The following is a 19558-nucleotide window of genomic DNA, read 5'->3' on the forward strand; positions in this document are numbered from 1 at the left end:
AATCTCACAAACATAATGTCGAGCTTAAGAGACCAAATGCCGAAGAACACATACTGCAAAGTTCCATTTATATAAAGTTGAGAAATATGCATAACTAAGTTATAGATGTTAAGAAAGTCATTTCTTTTGGAAAGGAGGAATATAGGTGGTAATTGAGATGGGCTCCTCAGGGCTGGCAATGTTCTCTTTCTTGACTAGGTGGTAGTTACACCATGTTTTGTGCACTTTTCTATATGTATGTTAATTTTCAATAAAAAGATTTAAGAAAAAATAAGTTGACATAAAGACAAGTAATAAAACAACAATGACATACTTCTGGATGGATAGACAAGAAAGAAGGTGGTAACAGTGATTGCCTGAGGTATGTGGAGTTAGAGACTTTTCACCACAAAGCCTTTCGTACTCTTTGAATATTTTTCTTGAGAATGAAAAAAATTTAATGTTTTTTTTTTCCTTAGGTAATGAATGTGAAAGAGCTTTATAAATCATAAAGCATCACACAAATATTAAGTTGTATTGCTACTGTTATCTACCAACCAAAAACCCAGTCCCGTCGAGTCGATTCCAACTCACAGTGACCCTATAGGACAGAGTAGAACTTCCCCGTAGAGTTTCCAAGGAGCACCTGGTGGATTCGAACTGCCGACCCGTTGGTTAGCAGCTGTAGCACGTAACCACTACACCACCAGGGTTTCCTGTCACCTACCAGCAACAAGAAATCAGACATTGGATTTTTGAATTTTAATGTTGAAGTTGAAATAATTTAGTACATCAGAAGGTTGGAAGCTCAAGGCCACCCAGAGGCACCTAGGAAGAATGGCCTGGAGATCTGCTTCTGAAAACGAGCCATTGAAAATCTATGGAGCACAGTTATGGTTTGGCACACATGGAGTTGCCATGAGTACTGGTATTGATACATGTTGGAATCAAAAACCAAACCTGTTGCCCTCAAGTCAATTCTGACTCATAGCGACCTTATAGGACAAAGTAGAACTGCGCTGTAGGGTTTCCCAGGCTTAAATCTGTAGGGAGCAGGGAACAGATTGCCAGATGGGTTTCGAGTAGTTAAATCAGTTTTTCTTTTAAAAGTCTTGCTTTGGGATATTTAATGACACTGAAAAATACTCAGACTAAATGGAAAAACACAAAAATTGTATATGTGTATGACTCCAGTTTTGTGTGTTCACTGCGTAAACATACATATACGTAAAAGAGACTGGAAGGAACCTACCACCATACTTTGGTGGGGGGTGGGGGGTGGTTATGAAGTGTTAATTTTCTTGTATTTTTCAGGATAGTCCACATTTTCTGCAGTGCATGTGCACATGGTTAAGCGCTGGACGACTAACCAAAAAGTTGGTGGTTTAAAGCCATCCAGAAGCGCCTCAGAAGTAAGGCCTGTTTCTGAAACGTCCCATCCTTGAAAACCCTATGGAGCTGTTCTGTCCGCACACGAGGAGTCTCCTTGAGCCAGAATCCACTCTGACAACTAACAACAACATTTAGAAAGAAAACAAGTCACAACTAAATCCTTTCAAGGTAGACAGAATCTTTTTTTTAAAGCTTCGAGAGAGTGGTTTATTGCGGGTCGGAAGGAAAAGGTGAGCAAGCGTCGGTAGTACAAAGAAAAGAAACTTCTCTTCCTTCTCCAGCGGATACAGGAATATAAGGAGAGGCGAGTGAGGCCGACCTCCTCCGTGCCTAGAGCGGCCACCAGGAGAAATAACTTCCGGGGCGGAGCTGTTCATTCCACTTCCGCGGCGGGGAATGTGGGCCTCCTGTAATGTGAAGTTTCGGGATTGCCTGGCCATCAGTTCCGTCATTCTGAGACGGTGTCTGAGTTTGGGCGTGACCATGGCAAAGAGCAAGTTCGAATACGTGCGGGACTTCGAGGCCGACGACACCTGCCTGGCCCACTGCTGGGTAGTAGTGCGACTGGATGGCAGGAATTTCCACCGGTGAGTAAGACCGGCCCTGTGCCGAATGGCGCGCGTTAGCGCTTTCTGGCGCCTCGCCACATACTGTCGCAGCGCTTGGCCCACCAATACCGGGGTAACGGGACAGCCAATGAACGCGCGGCGTTGCGCGTCACTGAGTGCAGGCGACGGCAGTGCATGGTCGCGGGCTGGCCAGGGTAGTTAAATGGAGGATGATGGTGTGCCCCTCGTGTGGAACTGGCTTGGTGTGCCCGGGCTCAGGGGTTAGAGACCTGTTAGCCAGGACCTGGTGGAAAAAGTCCATTACAGGGGCACTATTCAGTCGCTGAGCTGTTTTGTCGGATATTTTTGAAAGCTGTTTGTGGACAGCACTTTTTAGTACGTGCTTATCCCTTTATCAGTAACAGGCCATATGGACAGGATTCAGAGGGAAAAGAAAAAAAAAGGAGAAATGTAGAAGAAAGATGGGAATTTAGTTAAAGAAAAAAGTACTGTTTAATGATAATGATTATTATGATTAACACTTATTGAGCACTTATTAGGAGCTGGGCACAATTACATTTGCTATTTTCCACTAATATTCAGGACAACCCAATGAGGTAAATAACTCATTATCCCTATTTCACAGAAAAGGGAATTAAGGCTTAGCAGTTTTGTCCTTTTTATCTCCCCCCCCCCCCCACTAGATCTGGGCAAGAAAAAAACCAGTTCTTGTGGAAATGAATGAGCTATGGTTAATAGAATGTTTGGGTTCCCAGTACTATTATCTTACAGCCTTTGTGATCTGTGTTGTTAATGATGGGATTTCTTCCATCCATGCCATTTCCCGTCCTCTTTTTCCCCTGCGAAGGTTCTCTGAGAAGCACAACTTTGAAAAACCTAATGACAGCCGTGCCCTCCACCTGATGACTAAATGTGCCCAGACTGTAATGAAAGAACTAGAGGATATTGTGATTTCATACGGACAGAGTGATGAGTACAGCTTTGTGTTCAAGCGGAAGAGTAACTGGTTTAAAAGAAGAGCCAGGTAATCCTCTCCATGGCCTAGCTCCTTTCTTCAGAATATTTCAACTAGCATCTGGTTTTCTGCCTATCTTAATTGCAGGCTTACAGAATACAGATAGTGTCTGCGGTATTTACAACTGCCAAGTGTATGTATATTTCCCATTTAGACTGTTATACTTTCTCTGATATCTGAGCATTCAGAATGCCTTTTTATCTGATTTTTAGCTTCTAGACATCAACTTAGCTTCTAAACAGATCTGGTATTGAATGTTAAGAGTAGAAACAGAGCACATGAATGTGCTTTTAATAATCGGTTGGTTTTAGTCAGTATAACTCTACATGCATTGCAGTGTTGTTTAAACTTATTTTTAATAGATTTTTTATTTAGAGCAGTTTTGGGTTTACAGAAAAATTGTACAGTTAAGTGGAAAGTTCCCGTATAACCCCCCATCTCTTGCACATTATTTCTTCTGTTAAGATCTTGTATTTTTGTGGTATATTTGTTATGATTGATACATTATTATTAACTGAAGTTCATTTTTTTTATATGGGTTCACTGTTTGTGTTGTACTATCCTGTGGATCTTGACAAATGCTTAATGTCATGTGTCCACCATTCCTGTATCATAAAGAATAGTTTCACTCCCTAAAAATACCCTGTGCTCTACCTATTCATCCTTCTCCCCCTTCTCCTTGCCCCTGGCAACCAGTGATCTTTTCACTATCTATAGTTTTGCATTTTCCAGAATGTCATAGAGTTAAAACCATACACTATATAGCTTCTTTCACTTAGCGATATCCGTTAAAGGTTCCTCCATGACTTTTTGTGGCTTGATAGCTCATTTCTATTTATTTGCGAATAAAACTCCATTGTATAGATATACGTCGGAGCCCTGATGGTGCAGTGGTTAAGCCATTGGCTGCTAGCTGAAAGGCTGGAGTTTGAACCCACCAGCTGCTCCGCAGGAGAAAAATGTGGCAGTCTGCTTCCATAAAGATTGCACCCTAGGAAACCATATGGGGCAGTTCTGCTCTGTCCTGTATGGTTCCTATGAGTTGGAATCGACTCAGTGGCAGTGGGTTTTGTTTTTGTGTATAGATGTACTACAACTTGTTTATCCGTCCACCTATTGAAGAACATTTTGGTTTTGCTTAAACTTTTAATTAAGGAGTATATCATTACAAAATACACAAATCTGATATTTTATTTTGCAATATTTAGAAACTCAGAGGAAACAAATTGTACAATGAATTGGTATACTTGTAAAACAATGATTCTCTTCCTTCCAATACTGAAAAAACTTCTCTTGAACTATAAATTCACATCACATCCTACAGAGAAAAATTCAGTATTAGTAAATTTTTGTAGAACTGGAAGTGGAAGCAGGCTGCATTTAAAATATATGACTGAAACATTAAAATGTTTTTTCTTGGCTAAATGCATTTTATCTCTTGGCCTGCTGGGCAGTTTGTGTAATCTCTCTGTTGCATCCATGGGCCTTATCATGGTGTTGAATTAATGTTATGTATTTTCTCTTTTCTTGCTCCACCTAATGTGCCTTATATTTGCAAGTAAGTTCATGACTCATGTGGCCTCCCAGTTCGCCTCCAGCTATGTGTTTTATTGGCGGGATTACTTTGAGGACCAGCCTCTTCTGTATCCCCCGGGCTTTGATGGAAGAGTTGTGGTGTATCCTACCAACCAGACCTTAAAGGACTACCTCAGCTGGCGGCAAGCAGATTGTAAGTAGCAGCAAATAAATGGATGTAGTTAAACCGCCAGTTCCATACAGTGGAGGTAGTGATCTGGCACAAGTTTGGCCCAAAGGTGTATTTTGTTTGGAGCACAGTATTTAAAACATTTTTTTAGTTAAAAATATTTGAAAAATTGGGACTTTCTTTTTTCAACCTTTTTTCCCTCTTTTTGAAAATCAAGATTTGGCAGCACTGGATCCATTTTCCCACTTATTGGTGAACGGGGAGCCTGTTCAGTGGCTGCCTGACCGCCCCACTCCTCCACACAGACACAAAACACACACGCCCTTGTGCCACAGCCTCTGCCACTCCCTATTGTCCCCCTGGAGTCATCCACTGCACCTCACACATTTCTGTTCTTGCTGGCCTCAGTAGGTATTTGAGTTGTGACCCCTGCCTTACATAACTGTGATGAAATGTTTGTGAGACTTCTGCTTGTTTGATGTGTTTTGATTTTTCCAGAAGAACTGGAAAAGAGATTGCGATAACGTAAATCAAATAACTTTGATAGTATTCCTAAGCTTAACACACAAGTTAACAGATTTGTGTAAAGCATACCTGGAAAAAAAAAAAACAAACCCATTGCCATCAAGTCAATTGCTACTCACAGCAACCCTATATGACAGAGTAGAACGACCTCCATAGAGTTTCGAAGGAGCACCTGGTGGATTCGAACTGCTGACCTTTTGGTTAGCAGCCATAGCTTTTAACCACTACGTCACCAGCATACCTGAAGTGACGTAATAAAACTGTTGAAAGGAAGCAAGTTTTTTTTTTTTTTTTTTTCTGCTTGACCCTTCCGCCCATTTTCCTTTTGTATGACTTTTGGTAAGTCACTAAATGTCTCTGAGATCTCTTCTTAAAGAAGAGAGGGGCAGGACTCTGGTATTCTTTGAAGTGTTGGTATTGAGTAAAGATTCTGGGTATATAAACAGTACTATTTAAATTGTTCTTTCCACAGGTCACATCAATAATCTTTATAATACAGTTTTCTGGGCACTTATACAACAGTCTGGACTAACACCAGTGCAAGCCCAAAAGAGATTACAGGTATAAAGATCTTGCTGCCTTAATGCTTAGCTGGGGACAGTTTTCAGTAGGCTCTCTCATATCATTGTGCATTCTCGTCTAGCTCTTGACAGCTGTGCTTTGAAAAGATACACAAATCATACTGGTAGCAGCCCTGCTGCTTGCTTGCTCTGTAACCCTGGGTGAGTTAATTCTGCCTGAGCCTGTTTCCTCAGCTGAAAAATGGAATTAATGACACGGGCTCTGCATTGCCACATGGTAACACTTGGCTGGAGTTGTATATTAACTGCCGTCTTTAGACGGAGCATGTGCCCTTTTAGTATCGGCCCCCACCAGGTCTTTTCACTTGTTGCCGTTACCTGTGGGGCACCTGTGTTTTGAATTTATGACCCTATATTTGGCTAAGAGTTCAGGCTCTGAGGTCAAATAACTATATTCAGATTATGCTTCTGTATGCTTTTATTTTCTCTATCTCAGTTTTTTTATAGATAAAATGTGGAAAATAGTATTCCTACCTAATTGGTTTATGCTGAGAATAGCATGATGCATGTGAAATGTATAAAGCACATTGTAAGTGCATAATACATCCTGGCTTTGATTATGAGATAACATTGCCATTCATAAGATGACTGTAATTCTGAAATGAGATAATGTGTTGCAGCAGCTCCTGATACAATGCCTGGCTCGTTATAACTACTCCGTAAATAGCTGTCTTTACTAATAATGTTAATGATGAAGATTTATATATAGCAAAAATAGGAATACAGGTAGATATATCCAGGCTTTGGAAGAATTGAGTTCAGATTTTGATTCTTCTTACTGGAAGAATAAGAACAACCTTAGGCAATTTTTCTAAGTTTTGGTCTTCTCATCTCTAAAATGGAGGTAGTTGTGAGGATCAAATAACAAAACATACATGAAGTACCTAGTACTTTAGGTACTCAATTATTTTTCGTTCCTCCTACCCCATCGCATTCTTGACTTATGAAACCAGTTGTTTGCTGTCAAGGAGAATTTTATTAATTTAGATATCTTAATAAGATTTAACTTATTTAAGATTTGAACTGGTCTTAAAATAAAAATGTATTATTACCCATAAGATATTTGATAAAACTTCCATTTCTTGATTTGGTTGTGAAAGCTTAGATAGAGGGTGGAATGCATAGGTGAGAGAGCGAAGATGCAAAGCTTTTTACACCTGTTTTATTTCCTCAGGGAACTCTTGCAGCAGACAAGAATGAGATTTTATTTTCTGAATTCAACATCAACTACAATAATGAGCCCCTGATGTACAGGAAAGGGACTGTGCTGATCTGGCAGAAGGTAATGCTGTTACATTCAAAGAAACACGGAGGTCAGGAAAGAAGAGAACCTGGGCCATCCCCGACCAGCTCTTGCCTGCTACCTCTATGCTCATATGACCCCAGTTGCTAACAGGTCTTTTCCAAAAGAGGTGGTTTAGATTTTTATTTTGGATGCTTATTTTGTCAGTCAATATGAACTTAGGGATATGGAATCACCCCCCCCACCTTTTTTTTTTTTTAAGTTGACTTTATATCTTTTTTTTTTAATTGTGCAAGTGAAAGTTTACAGATCAAGTCAGTCTGCCATAGAAAAATTTATACACGCCTTGCTGTATACTCCTAATTACTCTCCTCCTAATGAGACAGCACACTCCTTCCCTCCACTGTCCCTTTTCATGTCCATTCGGCCAGCTTCTGAGCCCCTCCGCCCTCCCATCTCCCCTCCAGACAGGAGATGCCAACATAGTCTGATGTGTCTACTTGATCCAAGAAACTCTTCACCAGTATCATTTTCTGTCCCATTGTCCAGTCCAATCCCTGTCTGAAGAGTTGGCTTTGGGAATGGTTCCTGTCTGGGGCTAACAGAAGGTCTGGGGGCCATGACCACAGGGATCCTAGTCTCAGTCAGACCATTAAATCTAGTCTTTTAATGAGAATTTGGGGTCTGCATCCCACTGCTCTCCTGCTCCCTCAGGGGTTCTCTGTTGTGTTCCCTGTCAGGGCATTCATCAGTTATAGCCAGACACCATCTACTTCTGGTCTCAGGCTGATGGAGTCTCTGGTTTATGTGGTCCTTTCTGTCTCTTGGACTCATAATTACTTTGTGTCTTTGGTGTTCCTCATTCTCCAGGTGGGTTGAGTCCAGTTGATGAATCTTAGATGGCCGCTTGCTAGGGTTTAAGACCCCAGACACTACTCTCCAAAGTGATATGCAGGGTGTTATCTTAATAGATTTTATTATGCCAGTGGACTTAGATGTCCCCTGAAACCATGGTCCCTGAAGCCCCGCCCCTGCTACTCTGGCCTTCAAAGCATTCAGTTTATTCAGGAGACTGCTTTTGGTTTAATCCAGTTGTGCTGATCTCTGCTATATTGTGTGTTTTCTTTCCCTTCACCTAAAATAGTTCTTATCTACATCTAATTAGTGAAAACCCCTCTCCCTCCTTCCCTCCCCTCTCAAAACCATCAAAGAATATTTTCTTGAGTTCTTAGAACAGTGATCTTATACAATATTTGTCCTTTTGCAACTGACTAATTTCACTCAGCATGATGCCTTCCAGATTCCTCCATGTTATGAAATGTTTCATGGATTCATCATTGTTCTTTATCGATGCCTAATATTCCATTGTGTGAATATACCATAATTTATTTATCCATTCATCTGTTGATGAGCACCTTGGTTGCTTCCATCTTTTTGCTGTTATAAACAGTGCGGCGGTGAACGTGGGTATGCATATATCTGTTCGTGTAAAGGCTCTTATTTCTCTAGGATATATTCCAAGAAGTAGGATTGCTGATCGTGGGGTAGTTTTATTTCTAGCTTTTTAAAGGAAGTGCCAAATCGATTTCTAAAGTGGATGTACCATTTTACATTCTCGCCAGCAGTGTATAAGTGTTCCTGTCCCTCCACAACCTCTCCAACATTTATTATTTTGTGTTTTTTGGATCAATGCCAGCCTTGCTGGAGTGAGTTGGAATCTCATTGTAGTTTTGATCTGCCTCTCTAATGGCTAACGATCGTGAGCATTTCCTCATTTATCTTTTCACTGACTGAATGTCTTCTCTAGTGAAGTGCCTGTTTGTATCTTTTGCCCATTTTTTAATTAGGTTATTTATCTTTTTGTGGTTGAGTTTTTGCAGTATCATGTAGATTTTAGAGATCAGATGCTGTTTGGAAATGTCATAGCTAAAAACTTTTTCCCAGTCTGTAGGTAATCTTTTTACTCTTTTGGTGAAGTCTTTGGATGAGCATAAAACCGAAACACCAAACCCACTGCTGTCGAGTCGATTCCAACTCTTAGCGACCCTATAGGACAAAGTAGAACTGCCCGATAGAGTTTCCACGGAGCACCTGGCAGGTTCGAACTGCTGACCTTTTGGTTAACAGCCGTAGCTCTTAACCACTATGCCACCAGGGTTTCCTTGGATGAGCATAGGTATTTGATTTTTAGGAGCTCCTAGTTATCTAGTTTCTCTTCTTCGTTGTTAGTAATGTTTTGTATACTGTTTATGCCATATATTAGGGCTCCTAGCGTTGTCCCTATTTTTTCTCCTTGATCTTTATTGCTTTAGATTTTATATTTATGTCTTTGATCCATTTTGAGTTAGTTTTTGTGCATGGTGTGAGGTATGGGTCTTGTTTCATATTTTTGCAGATGGATATCCAGTTACGCCAGCACGATTAGTTAAAAGACTGTCTTTTCCCCGTTTAACTGGCTTTGGGTCTTTGTCAAATATCAACTGCCCATATGTGGATGAATTTATGTCTGGATTCTCAATCCTGTTCCATTGGTCTGTGTATCTGTTGTTGTACCAGTACCAGGTTGTGACTACTGTGGCAGTATAATAGGTTCTAAAATCAGGTAGAGTGAGGCCTCCCACTTTGTTCTTCTTTTTCAGTAATGCTTTACGTATGCGGGGCCTGTTTCCTTGCCATATGAAGTTGGTGATTTATTTCTCCATCTCTTTAAAAAATGTCTTTGGAATTTGGATTGGAATTGCATTGTATCTATACATGGCTTTTGGTAGAATAGACATTTTTACAATGATAAGTCTTCCTATCCATGAGTAAGGTATGTTTTTCCACTTATGTAGGTCTCTTTTGGTTTCTTGCAGCAGTGTCTTGTAGTTTTCTTCGTATAGGTCTTTTACATCTCTGGCAAGATTTATTCCTAAGTATTTTATTTTCTTAGGGGCTACTGTAAATGGTATTGATTTGGTGATTTCCTCTTGGATGTTCTTTTTGTTGGGGTAGAGGAATCCAACTGATTTTTGTATGTTTATCTTGTATCCTGATAATCTGCTGAACTGTTCTATTAGTTTCAGTAGTTTTCTTGAGGATTCTTTAGGGTTTTCTGTGTATAAGATCGTGTCCTCTGCAAATAGAGATACTTTTATTTCTTCCTTACCAATCTGGATGCCCTTTATTTCTTTCTCTAGCCTAATTGCTCTGGCTAGGACCTCCAGCACAATGTTGAATAAGAATGGTAATCCTTGTCTGTTCCCGATCCCAGGGGGAATGCTTTCAGGCTCTCTCCATTTACAGTGATGTTGGCTGTTGGCTTTGTATAAATGTCCTTTATTATGTTGAGGAATTTTCCTTCTATTCCTATTTTGCCAAAAGTTTTTTTTTTTTTAATCATGAATGGGTGAAGAACTTTGTCAAATACTTTTTCTGCGTCAATTGATAAAAACCATGGGATTCTTGTCTTTTTGTTTTATTTATATGAGGGATTATGTTAATTGTTTTTTTAATGTTGAATCATCCCTGCATACCTGGTATGAATCCCACTTAGTCATGGTGAATTATTTTTTTTGATATGTTATTGAATTCTATTGGCTAGAATTTTGTTGAGGATTTTTGCATCTAAGTTCATGAGGGGTATAGGTCTGTAATTTTCTTTTTTTGTGATGTCTTTACCTGGTTTTGCTATCAGGGATATGCTGGCTTCAGAGAATGAGTTTGGGAGTATTCCGTCCTTTTCTATGCTCAGAAATACCTCTAGGAGTGGTGGTGTTAACTCTTCTCTGAAGGTTTGGTAGAACTCTCCAGTGAAGCTGTCTGGGCCAGGGTTTTTTGTTGTTGTTGTTGGGAGTTTTTCGATTACCTTTTCAGTCTCTTCTTTTTTTTATGGGTCTATTTCATTGTTCTGTCTCTGTTTGTGTTAGTATAGGTAGGTAGTGTGTTTCTAAGAATTCATCCATTTCTCCTAGGCTTTCAAATTTGTTAGAGTACAATTTTTCGTAGTCTGTTGTAATATCACCCATCTCATTTCTTATTTGGGTTATTTGCTTCCTCTCCTGTTTTTCTTTTGTGAGTTTGGCCAGTGGTTTATCAATTTTGTGAATTTTTTCAAAAAACCAGCTTTTGGTCTTGTTAATTCTTTCAATTGTTTTTCTGTTTTCTATTTCATTTAATTCTGCTCTAATTTTTTTTATTATTTGCTTTATTCTGGTGCCTGAGGGTTTCTTTTGTTGCTCTCTTTGTATTTGTTCAAGTTGTAGGGAGAATTCTTTGATTTTGGCCCTTTCTTCTTTTTGGATGTGTGCATTTATTGATATAAATTGATCCCTGAGCACTGCTTTCACTGTGTCCCAAAGGTTCTGATAGGAAGTGTTCTCATTTTCATTGGATTCTGTGAATTTCTTTATTCCATCCTTAATGTCTTCTATAATCCAGTCTTTTTTGAGTAGGGTATTGTTCAGTTTCCAAGCGTTTGATTTCTTTTCCCTGCTTTTCCTGGTATTGATTTCCACTTTCATGGCCCTATGGTCAGAGAAGATGGTTTGTAATATTTCAATGTTTTGGATTCTGCTAAGGCTTGCTTTATGACCTAATATGTGGTCTATTCTAGAGAATGTTTCACGTGCACTAGAAGAGAAAGTATACTTGGTTGCTGTTGGGTGGAGTGTTCTATTTCTGTAAGGTCAAGTTGGTTGATTGTGGCATTTAGATCTTCCGTGTCTTTATTGAGCTTCTTTCTGGATGTCCTGTCCTTCACCAAAAGTGGTGTGTTGAAGTCTCCTGCTATAATTGTGGAGCTGTCTATCTCACTTTTCAGTGCTGTTAAAGTTTAGTTTTTAGTTTATGTATCTTGCAGCCCTGTCATTGGGTGCATAAGTATTTAACATGGCTATATCCTCCTGGTATATTGTCCCTTTAATCATTATATACTGTCTTTCCTTATCCTTTGTGGTGGATTTAACTTTAAAGTCCATTTTGTCAGAAATTAATATTGCCACTCCTGCTGTTTTTTGTTGTTTGCTTGATATATTTTTTTCCATTCTTTGAGTTTTAGTTCATTTGTGTCTCTAAGGTGTGTATCTTGTAGGCAGCATGTAGATGGATCGTGTTTTTTTATCCAATCTGCCACACTTTGTATCTTTATTAGTGCATTTAGTCCATTTACATTCAGCGTAATTATGGATAAGTATGAGTTTAGCGCAGTCATTTTGATATCTTTTTTTGTGTGTTGTTTACAGTTTCTTTTCCTACTTAATTTTTTGTGCTGAGTAGATTATTTTTATATATTGTGTTTTCTTCTTATTTGTTGTTTTTTAATTTGTTTCTGCTGAGTCTCTATTTTTTTCTTTTGTTTTATTTTGATCAGTAGGATAGTTAATCTCCTTTGTGGTTACCTTAATATTTACCCCTATTTTTCTAAGTTTAAACCTAACTTTTATTTCTTTATATCGCCTTGTCTTCCTCTCCATTTGAAAGATCTATGACTACATTTCTTAGTCCCTCTTTCTTGTTTTAATGTTGTCTTCTTTTACATAATACATCACTGTTTCCCTGTTTTGAACATTTTTTTTTCCTGATTTATTTTTATGATTTCCCTGACTGGGTTGACCTCTGAGTGCTCTGTAGTGCTCTAGTCTTGGCTTGATACCTGGTATTATTGTTTTTCTAACCAAAGAACTCCCTTTAGTATTTCTTGCAGTTTTGGTTTGGTGTTTACAAATTCTCTGAACTTTCGTTTATCTGGAAATGTCTTAATTTTGCTTTCATATTTGAGAGACAATTTTGCTGGATATATGATTTTTGGCTGGTAACTTTTTTCCTTTAATGGTTTATATAAGTCATCCCATTGCCTCCTTACCTGCATGGTTTCTGCCGAGTAGAACGAGCTTATTGTTATTGATTCTTCTTTGTAGGTGACTTTTCATTTATCCGCAGTTGCTCTTAAAATTCTCTCTTTGTCTTTGGTTTTGGCAGGTTTGATGATAATATTACTTGGTGACTTTATTTAAAATCTACCTTATGCGGAGTTCAATTAGCATCTTGGATAGACATCTTCTCATCTTTCATGATATTAGGGAAGTTTTCTGCCAACAAATCCTCAACAATTCTCTCTGTATTTTCTGTTCTCCCTGCCTCTTCTGGTACTCCAATCACTCGTAGGTTATTTCTCTTGATAGAGTCCCACATGATTCTTAAGGTTCATTTTTTTTAATTCTTTTATCTGATTTTTCTTCAAATAAATTGGCGCCAAGTGCTTTATTTTCAGGCTCACCAATTCTGCCTTCCACTTGCTCAGTTCTGCTCCTCTGACTTTCTATGGAATTGTCTAATTCTGTAATTGTATGGTTAATCTTCTGAATTTGTGATTGCTGTCTCTATGGATTCTTGCAGCTTATTACATTTTTCATTATGTTCTTGAATAATCTTTTTAACTTCTTCAACTGTTATGTCTGTGTGTTCCTTGGCTTGTTCTGCATATTGCCAGATCTCCTTCCTGATGTCTTGAAGGATTGTTTTTTAATGTTTTGTATTCTGTATCTGATAATTCCAGGATGGCACTTTCATCTACAAGATCCCTTGATTCTTTATTCTGAGAGTTTGTTGAAGCGATCATGGTCTGTTTCTTTATGTGATTTGATATTGACTGTTGTCTCCGAGCCATCTGTAAGTTTTGTATTAGTTTAATTTGTTTGTTTACTGTATCCTAGCTTCTTGCTTTGTTTTGTTTTGATATGCCCAAATGGGTTGCTTGAGTAAGCTAGCTTGATTATTCTTGCCTTTGAAACTCTGATGTCCTGTCACCATATGGTTAGAGCTGTTATCAGGTATGTCAGTCTAGAAGTCCATTCACTTTTCTTTTATGGAATCAGCTTAGGTTTCCAGGTAGCTGGTCATGAAATGTGCGGTACAGGCTTTGTCCTACAGTCTTAGGAGGGCGGGGGTGATTGGTGTAGGTACCGGTATCTGATTGAAGCAGGGGGTCACCCTCAGAACAAGGCAGGGGGCTGAGAATTGTCCCCCAGGTGACTCTGAGGAAAGCGTATCCCTCTCCTTAGAGTGCACAGATGGTGGGCAGTTTCTGCAGATAGACCATGGGCACCCAGTGCTTTTGGTTGTAAAGACTGGGAGGTACCAGTTATCCTTGGAGCCCTGTCATGGGTGGCTGGGTAACCTGAGTGGAGCCACTAATCCTTAGGCCCCTGATGTGGGTAGGTGAGGACCCTGTTTAATAGGCCAAGTGGTGTCAAACCTCAAACACCCACCTTTCCATCGCACAGCTGAAACAGTTGCAGTCTGCCAACAAGGGCCTATTCTCATGAAATAGGCCCACACAGGTCTGTGAAAAGGGTAAAGGTACTCAAAGTCCACGGACTATTTATGCCTGGACAGGATCTGCTTCTGTCCGGGGCTCCCCAGGTTAGTTGAGCTGGCAAATTAGCTTTTCCTCCAATTGCGAATTTATTCCTTCTCCACGGCCGGGAGAATGGCTCCAGGCACTCAACAGGCCCTATCTCAGGCCCAGGGAAATCAACAGCTGCTGGAGCCGGCTTGGGGGTATGGGGCACAGTAAAATATACGCAAGTACTTAGCTTTTGCCGAGCGCACCATTCTTCTCTGGTTCCAGAGGTGTGAGTAGGCTGTGCAGCTGGCTGCTTCTCCCTGAGGAAACTGTGGCCGAACACTACCACCAATCCTTCACAGCCACTCCCGGGAATGGTGCCTGAGGGATCCCGGCGATTCAGGTCCAGCAACTCCTCTCCACTTCTGAATCGTCTCTCTCTCCCCCTGCTACTCAGTCTGTTTTCTAACTTTGCCTTTGATGTTCAGGGCTCCTAGCTTGTCATAAATATAATCGTTTTACTTGTTTTTTTTGGGGTCTGTGTTGTAAGAGGGATCGCCGGAGGTGTCTGGCTATTCCGCCATCTTGGCCCCGCCCTCCTCTCCCCTTTTTTTAAGTAGAATCACAGAATTTTAGAATTAGTGCACTTAATGTTTCTGTGTCATAGCACTCCCCAGATCAAACAGAACCTGTTTAAAAAGGTACAGTGAAGATATGAGTTTTCCATTGATAGAACATTTAAAACACCTTCCATCCCATGAATTTATCTGCCTGAGGTACCCAGAAATGTTATATATAAGGATTTTGTGTCTTTCAGAAGGTTCATGAGCTTCCTCAGACATCCATACTTTAATATTCTGTAGTAAGTCTACGTTTACCTAAATCTTTCAGTCTACCAATATTTCCTCTCTGTACCAGCTCTTGGGCATTATGATTTCTCTAAGTTTATTTTCTTCTATGTAGAATAGTTTTTTTTCTAATTGAATGTTTTCCAGTATTAAGGGGTGCCTTGTGAGTTATTCATTCCACTAGCTACTTCAGCTCTTGATTATTAGTATTTTCAGAACACATTTATTCTTTGGCACAGACTTGGAGGCTTCTTAATGCAGATGGAAGAGGAGAAATATCTTTAATTCTGTAGTTATTGCTAACGAGGATCACGGAATCCCTCCTTTGTTCATAAGGCCTCCTTTCAGAGTATAGCAACATAACCTTGTAAAAGTATCTTAAAATTGTAAAGAAATTCATCCATGTTAAGATGTGTGTATGTAACAACGTGTGTGAATTTCTTTACATTTTTTAAAAATATATGTATATATCAAGTATATAAAGTAAAAAAAGTGAACTTTCCCCACACCTCCCCCCTTTCTCCCAAACCCACCCACCAGTTAACAAGTCCATATTTCAACTTTTATCTGTAGGTGGATGAAGTCATGACGAAAGAAGCTAAGGTGCCAGCAGAAACGGGAGGACAAAAGATGGCAGTGACCCGAACCAGGACCAAGCCAGTGCCCTTTCACTGCGATATTATTGGGGATGCTTTCTGGAAGGAACATCCAGAGATCCTTGATGAAGACAGCTAACCCTGTGCTTTTCAATCCTGCTGTGCCTAATCCTGCAAGCCCCCAAGTCTCCTTGCCTCAGGTGGCCCTAGCATCCCTGCCACCCAGGAGAGAGTGCTGGGAGGGACATGATTCACTTTGGGGAGGGGAACAGGAAGAAATGGATGGATGGGGGCAGCGCATCTTATTCTGCTCTAAGCAGAACGCCTTTTGTGCACTGTTGGAACGTGCTTCCTTCAGTAGAAGTGCATTTTTAAAAAACTGTGCTACTATTTTTATAAAGCATGAACTATTTTATGCTTCACAGAATGAATCATTTTTAGGTTGTACCATAAGTCTTAAAAACCTGTCAACTCTTTTCATCTGTGATAAAAAATGAGCCAAAACTTTACTCTCGCCCACTCTGTTCTTAACTAGAGAATTGAGTGGCCTTGAAAATCTCACCTTTCTCACCCATCCGCTTGTACACATCTTCGGCAGACCTGGAGATAAACATGGGCTGATGCTTGCAGGATGCCCCTGAGTTCAGGAATTCCAGAGAAAATACACACAGAGCAACTCTCCACGTTGGTGACTTTGGCCAAACAAATGAGTGTGGTTTGGATGCTGTTCTGTACATGTCCAGTGGTTTGATTTTGTGGGGCTGTGTTGTCAGCACGATGGTGATCATCATCATCATGATGTTGCCAGGGGCGTTGTTTCCAAGGCCAGGTCTTTGTAGGAAGAAAGAGAACCACGTGTATATGTGAGAGAAAGAAAACATGTATGAGAATGAATGAACGAGGAAGGAGGAACATTCCCTGAGTTTTAAGAGAACTGGTTATACCGCTCTCTTCTACTATGTTTTTTCAGTTTTAAAATCTGCTTCAGTGGGTTGGACTTCCCATTGGGAATGCTGGACTTACTGAATAATATTTTCAAGTACCCTCTGTATAATCAGAAAAATAACATTTGACTTCAAGAGCAGAGGGGTCCACACTCCCCTTGGAGTCACAGGTGGTCATAATGGTTCTTCCTGCTGTTGGGCCAGTGGAGATGGGTGCAGAGCAGCAGAGAGCAGCAGCAGTGATTGCCTTGCAGCCAGGCTGTTGGCCTCTGAAGAGAGGAAGCAGTGGGAATAGGTGGTGAGAGAACTCTCATTTCCTCTCATCCTCATTTCAGAGGAAGAAAATCATTTGCCTCTATTAAGGATTAATTAAGAGACAACCCAAGTCCCAGTGCCTGGTCTCACATTGAGAATTGAGAGCCAAGAAGAAAATGCATTTTTGAAAGGGTAACGGCTGGCCTCATCTCTCACTAACTGACGCCCCATCTGTCAGTGACATTTTCCCTTCCCATCCTCCCCACTCCACAGGAATAGGAGATATGGCTCATGTCTGGTAATTGCTAAACCCTCTTTAAGAAAAAAAAATAAAGGTTTCAGCTCCCTTGGCCTGATTTTTCTTTGCCTCATACAGATGCAGTGTGTGACTGACTGTTAACTTTTGTGTATGTTTCTTTGCTTAAACCAGGATATATCCCTTCATCAGAGCAGTGGTTCATTAACTTCTGGATGCAAAGAAATTACTTAGAGTACTTGTTTAAATGCTGATTCCGGACACTACCATTGAAGATTCGGGGTTCAGCAATGAGTCAGAATTGACTCGACAGCAACAGGTTTGGTTTGGGTTTGGTTAATCTGATTTTTAACCCCAGAGGCCTATGGTCATTGATACACCACGCTTAGGGCAGCTGGTCCCTCAGTATCCTATGATAGGCCACGTGAGGCAATAAGATAGGGAAGCTGTTAAGTAAATTTAATGGAATAGTAAGTAATTTGTACCAAATTAAAACAGGTATAGGTAAATAAGTAGGCATTAAAGTACAAATTTCAAAACAGATCCACCCAAAGAAATTTTGTGCTTTCCATGGGTGCTGTGTGATATTACCAATACTCAATTTTGCCATAAGACATGAGAGTGAGTGCTTATTTGTTGAATTGCTGGCAGTTCTGCAGCTTGGAGGTCTTTGTTCAGGCAGGAGGCTTTGAACTACGAAGGACTATCCTGGGTTTAATAAACCTGCCATAACCAAACTTAACTATTTAGCGATATTACTTGGAAGCGCTGTTACTTAAAAGCCATTGCTGGGTGGTTTTTGTCTTTGGTGGAGGTTGTATTCAGTCCAGTGTATATTTCACCCAAACTAAGCCAGTTGCCATGAGCCAACTCTGACTCATGGCAACCCCACAACTATTGTGACCTTTCAAAAGCAGATCACCAGGCCTTCTGAGGCAACTCTCGCTGGGTTCAAACTGCCAACCTTTATCAGACACTTATGTATTTCACAGTTGATTAATTTTCAACTTGACCTCTCAGGTAGAGAATAGTATTTTATTGGGCTTTTTTTCCAAATCTTAAACCCCAAACCAAACCCATTGCCATTGAGTCGATTCCGATTCATAGCAACCCCGTAGGACAGAGTAGAGCTGTCCCATAGGGGTTCCAAGGCTGTAATCTTTACAGAAGCAGACTGCCACATCTTTCTCCCACAGAGCAGCTGGTATGTTCAAACTGCTGACCTTTAGCAGCCAGGCGCTTAACCACCACACCAGCAGGACCCCTCCAGATGTTAAAGGAAACCTTTAAAATACAGGAACAACCAGTATACCCTTAATACTAGTTGATAGCAGTGGGGGGAGTTATGAATGTGGTTTGTGTGGCCCATCCAAAAAAACCCAAACCTGTTGCCAACAAGTCGATTCCAACTCATAGTGACCCTACAGGACAGAGTAGATCTGCCCAATAGGGTTTCCAAGGAGATGCTGGTGGATTCAAACTGCCAACCTTTTGGTTAGCATCTGAGCTCTTAACCATCATGTGGCCCACAGGCAACTGGAAATGTCTCAGCTCTGCTGGGTGAGGTAATAGCTAGGCCTTCAGTGCACAGTAGCCTATCATTTTAATATAGAAAAAGAATGCTTTGCTGAACCGGAGCTATAAAGTAACAAGTGGTACGACCAGGTCTTGTGAGTCTTCCATCATTCTGCCCTCCAGGACTTGGATCCTCATTTCCTCCAGTTTTTTAGCAATGCTTATTAGGAAATGAGTGATAATGAATTTTCTTTAGTACCAAAGTCTCTCCCATCTTGGTGCAAATTTCATTTTGCAACGGAAATGAGAAAAGGAGGACTAGATCCACCCATCCTTCATAGTTCCCTTGTACACTTAACCAATATTAGCTGACATTCACAGAGCGTTTATTGTGTGCTCTGTATGCAGTATCTTAATCCTTAGGGCAATGTTAAAAGTTAAGGACTGTTTCTATAGTACTTAAGCTTCAGATGAGAAGGGGCCAGAGAGGCTAAATAATTTGCTCCCAAATTGCCCACTGGAACCAGATCATACTCAGCGTGAAAACAGAATGGGACACTTATGGCCCTCTTCCCTCAGCTTCCAGCCAGCTCTAACCAGAGATAAGTGTGCAGTTCTGGAGCGCGTCAGGATCACCTAGGGAGCGTGTTAAAACGCCCACTACGGCTTCACTCACAAAGAATCTGGAGTATTAATAAGTACTCTAAGAGATAATTATATAGGTGGGGGAAACACTGCATTAAAATAGATTAAGCACCAGTCGACACCGCTAACCTGTCGCCCGTGCACTGGGGCGCGCGAGCTCCAGCGC

At 40.5% G+C, this 19558-nt stretch overlaps 1 protein-coding gene across 1 annotated transcript; it reads left to right on the forward strand.

Annotated features, from left to right (window-relative positions):
- The first annotated feature begins 1723 nt into the window (after positions 1-1723).
- On the forward strand, positions 1724-19456 carry THG1L (tRNA-histidine guanylyltransferase 1 like). Its single transcript, XM_003404627.4, has 6 exons — positions 1724-1958; positions 2788-2964; positions 4515-4684; positions 5658-5746; positions 6941-7048; positions 15755-19456. Exons 1-6 carry the CDS (start codon positions 1768-1770, stop codon positions 15914-15916), a joined length of 897 nt encoding a protein of 298 aa, XP_003404675.1. The 5' UTR covers positions 1724-1767; the 3' UTR covers positions 15917-19456.
- The last annotated feature ends 102 nt before the right edge of the window (positions 19457-19558 follow it).

The sequence above is a fragment of the Loxodonta africana genome, chromosome 2 (genome assembly GCF_030014295.1).
Source record: "Loxodonta africana isolate mLoxAfr1 chromosome 2, mLoxAfr1.hap2, whole genome shotgun sequence".
NCBI classification, from domain to species: domain Eukaryota; kingdom Metazoa; phylum Chordata; class Mammalia; order Proboscidea; family Elephantidae; genus Loxodonta; species Loxodonta africana.